The sequence below is a fragment of the Mus pahari genome, chromosome 9 (assembly GCF_900095145.1).
Source record: "Mus pahari chromosome 9, PAHARI_EIJ_v1.1, whole genome shotgun sequence".
Lineage (NCBI taxonomy): Eukaryota > Metazoa > Chordata > Mammalia > Rodentia > Muridae > Mus > Mus pahari.
The window spans coordinates 90,308,250-90,319,312 of record NC_034598.1 but is presented as its reverse complement, the minus strand read 5'-3'; the positions used below and the strand labels follow the sequence as shown (position 1 = coordinate 90,319,312).

At 43.8% G+C, this 11,063-nt stretch overlaps 1 protein-coding gene across 2 annotated transcripts in view; it reads left to right on the top strand.

Annotated features, from left to right (window-relative positions):
* The window catches only part of Rfx4 (regulatory factor X4), a 155,140-nt gene that overhangs the window by 20,329 nt on the left and 123,748 nt on the right, over positions 1-11,063 (top strand). For both annotated transcript variants that reach the window (XM_021205782.2, XM_021205780.2), the window contains exon 2: positions 4,374-4,460. In XM_021205782.2, the coding sequence (XP_021061441.1) occupies positions 4,374-4,460 (87 nt within the window). The remainder of the gene's footprint in view (positions 1-4,373; positions 4,461-11,063) is intronic.

The following is an 11,063-nucleotide window of genomic DNA, read 5'->3' as shown; positions in this document are numbered from 1 at the left end:
GGGGATAGGACAGGTCTGCAGCTGTGTGGACAGGTCTGCAGCTGTGGGGATAGGACAGGTCTGCAGCTGTGGGGATAGGACAAGTCTGCAGCTGTGGGGATAGGACAGGTCTGCAGCTGTGGGGACAGGTCTGCAGCTGTGGGGATAGGACAGGTCTGCAGCTGTGGGGACAGGACAGTTCTGCAGCTGTGGGGACAGGTCTGCAGCTGTGGGGATAGGACAGGTCTGCAGCTGTGGGGATAGGACAGGTCTGCAGCTGTGGGGGCAGGTCTGCAGCTGTAGGGACAGGTCTGCTTATAAGCCACACATTCTTTGACATCTCATGGCAGTAATGTAGCACGTATTGAAGTGAGACTGGGCGCTGTATGCTTGATTCTAATGGAGAGTCCAAAGAGAGAACCAAATGAACTCCACTCTGAGGTGTTTGAGCTGCCAACTGAAGAGCCCGCCGCATGTGACAAAGGCTGGCAAAGAAACAGGCAAGAGTATTTAGCACAAATTATAACGTGTAGGTAGAGTTTTAGTGAAAGTTCTGACACAAATCAGGTTTTGCTTGAAGTCGCAGCGCTGACACTGTCTGGGAGGCGTGTGGGAGGCAGGAGAAGGAGGCTCAGCTCACATTTGGAGAATTGAGGTTATGACCTTGGGGTGCTGGTCCTGACCTCTACCAGCTGGGTGACTTTGACCAATCATCTACTCTCTCTAAGTTTTAGCTTTCTTACTTCAAAATGTGTCTCTGCTCCCCTCCTCTCCCCCCACCCCATTCCCTTCTCTCTTGAGGTGCAGTATGGATGTGTTTGCCAGAGGTTCTCCGCCTTAATTTTTTTGTTTTAGTTTATTTTTGGTTTTTCAAGGTAGGGTTTCTCTATGTAACCCTGGCTGTCCTGGAACTGGCTCTGCAGACCAGGCTGCCATTGAATTCAGAGATCTGCCTGACCCTCACTACCAAGTGCTGGGATTACGGGTGTATGCCACCGCTTTGATATGGTGTCTCTCCTAAGCCTAGAGTTTGTCTGTTTGGCTAGACTGGCTGGCCAGCCAGCCCCAGGGCTCTTGCTTTTTGTCCCCCCAGCACTGGGATGATAATCTATCACACCCAACTTCTTACGTGGGTGTTAGGGATCTGAAGGGATCTGAACGCAGGGCCTCATGCTTTCTCGGAAAAGCACTTCACCTATCGAGCTGATTCTCCAGCCCCAATACGTGCGTGCCCCTTAACAGCCCCTAGTTCATAGAGTTCTTGTGATGAGCCATATGCCGATTTGAACACTGTGGAACCCATAAGTGTTCAACATGGGTTAACCTTTGTTACGGAATCACATACACTACAAATTTAGATGAGTTATAGAGCCTCATTAAAATTCATTATAGCCGTCATTCTGGTTGAGAATAGCAAACCCCACACAGTCCCATCCTAACCTGGACTGCAAAGTTTCTGGAAGCATGGGTACTCCAAGTATTCACACCATAGTCTGGACCCTTGAGTTGACTCTGTTTGCCAGATGGCCACAAGGACAGTGACTGACAAGAAGACGTTTGGAGGCCTGGATAGCAACAAAGCAGGAGAGATTTCTTCCAAAAATCGCTGAAACAAGTGGGGGCCTTAGACCAGAGAAACGGAGACATGATCATTGTTTTCCCATCTCCGCCCGATGTCAGAGACTGGATTCATTTGGGTGTTCCCTGGGACAGCGGAGAGCAGCCTGGCTGCACAGTGTGTCTTGAAGTCAGAGGGAGTCATGGGTGTATGACAGTAGGCAGAAGAAAATATTCTCCATCACCTCTTCTTCTCTTCCTCTCACGGCCCTTTTTACTAGCCCCTGTTCTTGGACTGTCTGCCAAGTTTTCCAGAACACCCCTCCTCTTTGTGCAGAGGGTTCTCATGGCTGAACCAGGCCTTACCAAGGTTAACGGGACTGGCTTGGGTGCAGTCCAGTAAGGGACAGGAAGAATCTCTCTGTTCCTAGTCTCATGAAAAGAAGGGTGTGTGTGTGTGTGTGTGTGTGTGTGTGTGAATATTCATGTGTGTGGGTGCACGTGCACATGTGTGTATGCATACCTACAGAGACAAGAGGACATTTTCAAGTGCCACCCCTCAGGCACTGTGCACTTCACTTTTGAGACAGTCTGTCTCACTGTCTTAAATGACACATGGTAGATGAGGCTGGTGGGTCAGCGAGCTCCAGAGATGAGTCTTCTCTGCCCCACCAGTGCCAGCATTATAAGCATACACCACCTAGCTAAACTCAGGGCCTAGCGCTTGCCTGACTGAGCCATCTTCCCAGCTCCAGACAGCGCTCCTGGTGATGTGGCTTGAGGGAGACAGATGCCATCATGATCAGCCGTGGATGCAGCCAGGGAACTGAACCGTGTCAAGGCAGGAAGGGGCGAGGAAATCACAGTAGCAACATTCTGGAGAATGCTGGAAGGGTTCTGGAGACCCATCTGCTTTGGGCTACGATGTGATAACAGACAGACACCCACCTCACACATCCCAGCTTTGGAATGTTACAAGCTGCTGCCTTCCCCACTGTGCCTTTGAGCTTTGTGGTCCCCGGGATTGCTCGGAAGCATCCATATCCTCTCAACAAGCGGGCCTTTGTCCCTCTCCTTGGATCTCGTCCCCCTACTTGTTTATAATTTTGGAAGCAGCTTTTAAAAGACCAGTTGGTTGGGACATTCCTTAGAACAGACCCAGCCCTTCTCCAGGCTGCTTGCTCTCACTTGGTTCCCACTTGGGGAAGCATGCTCACCTGCCTGGCTGCTTTATCCAGTCCCGTGCATAACCTAAGGTACTCACACACTGAAGACTTTCCCTCAGCTTTTGGAAATATAAGGATTCCCATCGCTGAGCCTCCCTCTAGGTCCCAGCTGCTTTCTAGGAAAAACGGAGATTAAAATCCTCCCTTCTGAGGGTAGTTTCGGGAATGGCGGAAGATAATCTAGAAAGGACCTAGCTTAATAAGATAGGAGATCCCGGGCCCCCATATTGTGAGGGCAGTGAGAACCGGGGGTGGCAGTGTGAGCCTGCAGTCCTAGCATGACATGCCAAGGCAGGAGGGTTAACAACGTAGATGACATAGTGACTTCAAAGACAAAATGGGCTTACATTTTGAGATGATCTGAACTGACTGGAAAGGAAGGTGAAGAAAGCAGCCATGTTTAAAACCACATGGCTATGAATGCCTAGGGCCACATATACAATCCCAAGTATTGCCACATTGTATAAAATCACAGTGAAAGAATACAGAACTTATTGGGGCAATTGTTTAGGGAGTCAAGGCTCAAAAGCAGCCAGTGACACATAGTAAAACAACAACAACAACAACAACAATAATAATAATAGCCCAGCTTGACTGTTAAGAAGTCTGCAAACACAAAGGCCTGAAGATTGGTTTTGGAAGCAGGGATCAGAATATTGACACAATGTAAACTCCTGTCAAGTCCTAGAAGTGGGTCACGCAAGCAGAAGTGACTCTCTTTGAGAATCCCAAGTAGCGGGTTGATGTTTGAGGCAAGAACATTTGCACGTTCTTTTGGACTCTGTTCAGAAGTTTGTAGTTTTCTTCCTTCATCTGATAGTTGTTACAGAAGAAATGGAGTCCAAAGAAACGCCAGCATGGCCCCACACTCAATCCCATCCCTCTGGTATCACTTACAGTGGACTATGTTGTGTCCACAGGAGGCAAGGGATTGCATGTAGCTGATGCTGTTGAATGATAGTGGGTATTGTACAAAATGGAGTAAGCCTTATGCTAATTACAAAAACTACAGACTCTAAGTTAACTTTTGAAATTGGACAGAAAAACCATACTCCTTTAGATTTTGAAGGTGCTACATAGAAACTCTGGTAGTTTTGATTTCTCCTCTTACTACTTGGAAGAGACATCTTTGGGAGTCACCTGACAAAAGGAGGTGACTTCCAGGTTCCCTGCCCTTCTCCACTTCAGCCAGAGTCCCCTGGGTTTTGTTTTTAGTTGAAGAAAAGTCTCCTACCGTGACTTGATGTATCTCATGTGTAAAGGAAAGATGATCCCTCCTACCGTGACAAACTATGTATCTCATGTGTAAAGGAAAGATGATCCCTCGTTGGTAATGCTAGGCCTCGAGTGTTCTAGAATTAGTAGATTTTGACCCAGAAATCTTCAAGTGGGTCTGCAAATGGCCATGTGGCCTGCAAGCTACGTGGCAAACTTTCACTAGCAATGGTGCATGCAGAGCTATACGGACAGTCCATTTCTGGTTCAGGCTGACGTGTAGGAAAGGTTATGGTCATATACATCTAATGTATGTACGATGTTTCTGTCTCCTACAAACAGAAGCCCAGTGACTGACTGATTGATTGATTGATTGATTTTTTTTTTCTTCTGTAGAGAGCTGGATTGAAAGATGTCTCAATGAAAGTGAGAATAAACGATACCCCAGCCACACGTCTCTGGGGAATGTGTCTAATGATGAAAGTAAGTGTTTGACTCTCATTCCTTTATGACATCCCTGACCACTCTAGGGTCTTGATGGGAGGGGCACACTTCTGTTTAGTAAACCTTTACCCCAGCAAGGCTAGTGTAAATCCCCTGGAACAAGACACCCTCTAACCAGGAATGTACTGCAGAGAGAGTGGAATCCAGTCACATGGGCATGGAAACCTAGGCCAGGGCAAAGTCTGGTTTGCTGTTTACACATCTGCCCTCCACCCTGGCTCTGCTAGCCTGGTTCCCCACAGATCCCCTCAGAGTGGAGCTGTGATTGTGTAAATGCAGACCCCTGAGGGGAAAACACTTCCTGTACCCACTGTTGATGTGGCTGTGTTGGAGGTTTTCTGCTTTAGAACAACAAATTAATGTCCTTGCTTCTGGAAAATAAGTGATGTCTTCTGGACCTCACTCAGGTTGGAGCTGGATGTTAATTGCAGGATGTTAATTCCCACTGTTTGCACCTTTCCTTGTGCTGTGACAGGCCCCACAGGACTTGTATGTTCACCATTGGCACTAAAAGGGGGTGCAGCTCACCATGTCACCCCTGAGGGTCAGGAGAATCTTTCTCCTTTGGGAGGGGTGCGTTCTCCGAGGCTGAGCAGGGACCTCCCAGCCTGAGCAGGGACCGCTGGCCATCAGCTCTTTAGCACACTCTTTAAACTTGTGCCTTTACTATGTGGAGGTGGTTTCCTCCTATCTTAGTCCTCTGAGTTGGTTCTGCTTTGGTTTTGTTTTTGTTTCTTTTCTTTTTTTCTTTTTCTTTTCCTTCCTTTTTTTTTTTTTTTTTTGATCATGAAGTGTTTAATTCCATCAAGTGCTTTCTTCTTTGCCAATTAATATGATCATATGTCTTTTTTTCTCTTTCTTACATTACCGTGGTATATTAAATACATTGATCTTTGCACACAGGGCCCCCAGCCTGTTCATTGCAGAGTGGCCTATATTCTGCAGTTTTCATATGCTCTGTATTCTATTTGCCAGTTTTTCACTGAGTGCATTTACATCAATACTCACAGGAGACGGTGGTCCGTGGCTTCCTGTTTCTTAGTGTTTCTGTATGGCTTTAGTGCTGCCGTGGTGCGATCTGTAGTTTCCTTTTTCTTAGTGTTTCTGTATGGCTTTAGTGCTGCCGTGGCGCAGATGGTTTTGACTTTGTCAGGTAGAAAACAGGTAATCTGAACATTCTTGTGTCTTCAATGGACTCAGGCACACAAGTTTGCAAGGGTTGTCCCAGGACAAATTCATAGATAGCCTTGGTAGATAGAGCCGTGCAGATTTCCAGGTAGCTGAGCTGATGTAGACCCCCCAGGTGTGGCCAAGGCTTCCTGTGGCTCGCTTCCCTGACAGCCTTTGTTGGACCCATTCCTTTCAGTGCTAGCTGTTCACAACAAGTGCATGACATCATCACTGTGGCTTTAATTTGCACTTCTCTGATACCTCGAGAGGCTCTTACCATATGCTACTGTTCCCCAGCCTGCTCATGTCTTCCGCCTGAGTGTTTTAAAAATAGTGTTGTCTTCTCTTTAATGATATGTGAGTTGTTCCTACAATCTAAGGGGAATTCACCAATAAAAGTAACACACATCTTCTCTCCACTTGTGGCTTGCCTACTCACTCTGTGTGTGTGCACATATATGCACACTTTGTGCATGTGTGTTTATATGTGTCCATGGATGTCTACATATATGCATGGAGGCCAGAAGTCAACCTCTGGTGTTTTGAAGGAGCTGATCACCTTGGTTTTTGAGACAAGGTCTCTCATTGACCTAGAACTTCTAGAACTTGCCAGAGTAGGTAGGCTAACTGCATTTTCTGGGTGTTCCTATCAGGTTGAAGAAGTTTTCTCCCATTCATGTATATATAATATTTACATCATATAAAAATATTGAACTTGGTTGAGTGTATTTTCTGCATCTATTAACATGTTATTGTGCTTTTGTTTAATATTTTGTTGACATGGTGGATCAAGTCAACTCATTTCCAGATGCTGAACTGACCTCTACTCTGTGTATACATTTCTCTTGATGATCATCCATAACTTCCTTAGATGTTTGGTTGGAGGTTTTCATATGTATGTTTGCAACATACAATTGCTCTGCAGTTTCCTTATGATGACGACCTTATGATGATCTTGATACTGAGGAAATAACTTCCTAGAGTAAGCTTGGGAGTGTTCACTGTTACTATAGTTTTACGAAGCATCTGCAATGTATTAATTTTAAATTTTGTATAAAGATTTGGCAGAATTTACCAAGGTGCTTGGGGATGAAGCTCTATTTGTGGGTAGCTTTATTATTATTATTATTATTTTAAAAATAGTTGGGGGTAGGTCATGCATGCTACGGCACACAGGTGGAGGCCTGAGGACAACTTGCAAGAGTTCATTTTCTTCCACCATGTGGATCCCAGGGATGGAGCACAGGCTATCAGGCTTGGCAGCAAGGTCCTTAGCCCACTGAGCCATTTCCACTGCCTCCAGAAGTTCTTAAGTGTAACAAAGGCCAACCCACCAGTGCTTTCTCCAATGGTTACTGCTTTCTGAGTTGGGAAATTGGCTTACTTCGGGTCATGAAGATTTGTAGTAAATCCTATAGAACTTTACTACTTTACCTTTACATTAGCTGACCATCTGAACTTTTTGCCTGTAAGTGTAAAGGAGATATCAAAATTCTTTTTTTTTTTTTTCCATTCGTAATTTTCAACAAACATTGGTTCACTTCTGGAAAAGAGCATCCATTGCCCACTGACAGGCTCTTCTGTCAGGAATTGAAGGTCATATGTGCAGGCATCCAGGTCTTCAGGGTTATGTTCTGCACTGTTGGTCTCTCTGTCTCTCGTGCGCCAGTACCACAGCACCTTTAGAGACAGTAGTGTCAGCTAACAAAGACCTCATTGCATTTCTCTTTGATGTCATTTCTTTGGGGACAGGGGCTCACAGCTTAGGCATGGCTGGCCACAACATGCAAGCCTCTCGCATCTGCCTTCCCATGACCAAGATTACCCACAACTGTCACCATATCTCTTTTTTTTTTCTTCTTTATGATTATTTTGGGTAATCTACATTCTTCCACATACACTTTAGAAACATTCTTAGAAATCCATATGGACTTTAGAATTAGCTGGAAATTTTTTACATCTAGAAGAAAAGAACCTACTAAGATTTTTAAAAGTAGGGTTCCATGAAATCTACTAAAAAAGTTGGGGAGATGAGGCACTGTTAAGGTGCTTCAGCAACTGAGATCATTCGCTGCTTCCAGATGACCGGGAAACTATCAGGCCACTTACAGCTGCCTGCAACTCCAGCTCCAGGGAATACCCCTTCTGTCCTCCTTGAGCACTGACAAATACATGGTGCATAGACATATATGTAGGCATACGCACATGCACATAAAATAAAGATAGGTAAATAAACTTCCTGAATATCTTGGAAAACCAGCTGGGGATGGTGGCACACAACTCTACTTCCAGCACTCAGGAGGCAGAGGCAGGCGGGTCTCTTGAGTTCCAGGCTAGCCTGGTCTACAAAGTGAGTTCTAGAACAGCCAGGGCTACATAGAGAAACCCTGTCTCAAACAAACAAACAACCAAACAAATGGCAATAATAACAACAAAAACTTTTAGAAAACCAACCTCTTGACTTTTTAATCTATACATGCCATATTTGATTTCTATATTTAGATCATTTTAATTTAAAATGATCATCATCTTACTTTGGATTTATCCCTAGGTAGAAGATGTTCTTTGGTGTTAATATTAGTATTAATATTTTTATAATCAGTACTCATTAGCACACCAGAGTGTAATTGTTTTATCCGGTAGAGATAATTAGTTGACTTATAAATTTGCTTTCAGGGGTTGTTTAAGATCAAACCCAGAGTCACACGCACGCTAGGCAGGGACTCCACTGCTGAGCCCTTGAGGTGTTGAGACCGAGTCTTGATATGTTCTCCTGGGTGACCTGAAACTTTTCATGCTCTTGCCCCCTCTTCTTTTGTCATGGATTACATGAATATACCTCTATGCATGACCACATTGTCTGAATATCATATGTACATCATGTCACCCAAAGATAGCAACAGTGCTTATTTCTCTTTTATTGTCTCTACCTTTTAAAAAGTTGATTTTATTATATTTATTTATATATTTATTACTTTACTTACTTCTTTACTCGCTTGCTTATGTGTGTATGTATATACACATATATATGTAATGTGTGCTCAAGTGTTACACAGTGGCATGTGGAGTTCAGAGGACAACTTTTGTTTTTTTCCAGTGTCCTTTGCCTTGCAGAAGTTTTGCAGTTTCCCGAGGTTCCATTTATCAGTTGTTAATCTTAGAGCCTGAGCTATTGGTGTTCTGTTCAGGAAGTTGTGTCCTATGCCAATGTGTTCAAGGATATTTCCCACTTTCTCTTCTATGAGATTTAGTGTATCTGGTTTTATATTGAGGTCCTTGATTCACTTGGACTTGAGTTTTGTGCAGGGTGATAAATATGGATCTATTTGCATTCTTTTACATGCAGACATCCAGTTAGACCAGCATCATTTGTTGAAGATGCTTTCTTTTTTTTCCCATTACATGGTTTTGACTTCTTTATCAAAATCACATGTCCATAGATATGTGGGTTTATTTCTGGGTCTTTGATTCGATTGTATTGATCAAAGTGTCTCTTTCTGTACCAATTCCATGCGGAGGACAACTTTTGGCTCTCTTTCCACCACGTGTGTCCTGAGGACGGGAAGGCACTCACCCTCAACAGCCCACTCCCAGCCTAATCTTTTTGTGTTGTTTTTGTTTGTTTGTTTTTTCCTGTGCTGGGGTGCACTAGCTGGGACCCCTAGAGAGATGCTCAGTTGAAGAGGTGAGCCAGGGCATCCTTGTCTTGCTCCCAGACCAATCCACGGGCATTTTTAGTCTCTTCGAAGAGAATTCTTTGTATGTGGATTTTTGCATCCTTTCTTTCAGACTGAGAAAACCCCTTTATTCCCTAGCACACTAAGAGATTTTATGTGCATGGTTGTTAAATTTCACCAAATACCTTTTTCTGCATCCATTGCAAAGGTCACGTGTCTCTCTCCTTGTTTTCTGTTAACATTGTGAATTACATTGATTATGGAATATTTGCATTACTTGAATAAACTATACTTGGTCAGAAGTGTCACCTTTGGGAGTATGCATTCCTGGGTTATACTGATGACTATTCCATACATCTCCCTGTTTCAGTTAACTCAATTCTAAAGTGGGAATAACAGGGGTAATACCAGCATTTTAAGTTTTGAGAATTTAATGAATAAAAATGTGAAAAGGGCTTGGAAAAAAAAGTGCTTTGCACTTAGTAATTGGTTTTATCTGAATAATTGTTAATTATTGCTTAGTATTATTGCTGTTATTAGTTCTATGTTGATGACATTTATTGGTTTGTGATTTTTATAAATGTCCTTAGCAGGTTTCTCTGTGAGACTCGTGGAAGTCTTACGGTGTGTGTGTGTGTGTGTGTGTGTGTGTGTGTGTGTGTGTGTGTGTGTGTGTATGTGTGTGTGTGTGTGTGTGTGAAGCTTCCCCTTTTCCACTTGCTTTGGGAAGCCTGTAAGAAAACTGCTTCCTTCTGAACTTTTTATGAGAATTCATCATGGAGGAAATCTTTGAGTTTTTCTTTGAAGGAAGGTGTTTAACATCTGACTAAATATTTTAAGTGGGTAACCACCATTTTCTTATTTGAACAAATTGTTATTTTTAAGGAATGTATATTGTTTGTATCTCAACATTTATCTGTGTACTAGCTAGCTTTATGTCAAGTTGACACAAGCTAGAATTATCTGAGAAGAAGTAACCATGGTTGAGAAAATGCTTCCAGAACACTGGCCTGTAGGCAAGCACATTTTCGTAATTATTGATTGATGTGGGAGGGTCCAACCCATTGTGGGTGTGAGTCAACCCCTGGGCAGATGGATCTGGGCATGTAAGAAAAGAGGCTGAGCAAACCAGGGGGAGCAAGCCAGTACACAGTGTCCTTCCAAGGCTCCTTTCTGCCTTCAGTTCCTACCTTCAGGCTCCTGCCCTGGCCTCTTCCAGCAATGGACAGATAGGATAGAAGTTGAAATTAACCCTTTCTTCCCTAGGTTGTTTTTGGTGATGGTGTTTATCCCAGCAATAGAAACCCTGACAGACATGGCCTATGTCCCAACTCTCCCTCCATCTCTTGTGTCATCTTTATGATCTCTCTAACTTAACCCCTCCTCTCTGTTGCATTTATTTCTATTCTTGTGTTTATTATTTATTCCTTTTCTTCTCTGAATTAAATTTGTTGACTTTCTCTAGTTTGGGGTAGATAATTGATTCAGCCTTTTCTAAGATATACATTTAATATTATAAATTTTCCTTGAAGCACAATTTAGCTGTATGCCATAGCTTTTCCTTTCCTCCCCCTTTCTCCCCTCCCCCTCCCCTTCTCTCTCTCTCTCTCTCTCTCTCTCTCTCTCTCTCTCTCTCTCTCTCTCTCTCTCTGTGTCTGTCTCTGTCTGTCTCTCTCTCTCTGTCTCTCTTTCTCCCCTAGGGGTGGAACCTGGGCTTCATGCATGCTAGGTACAT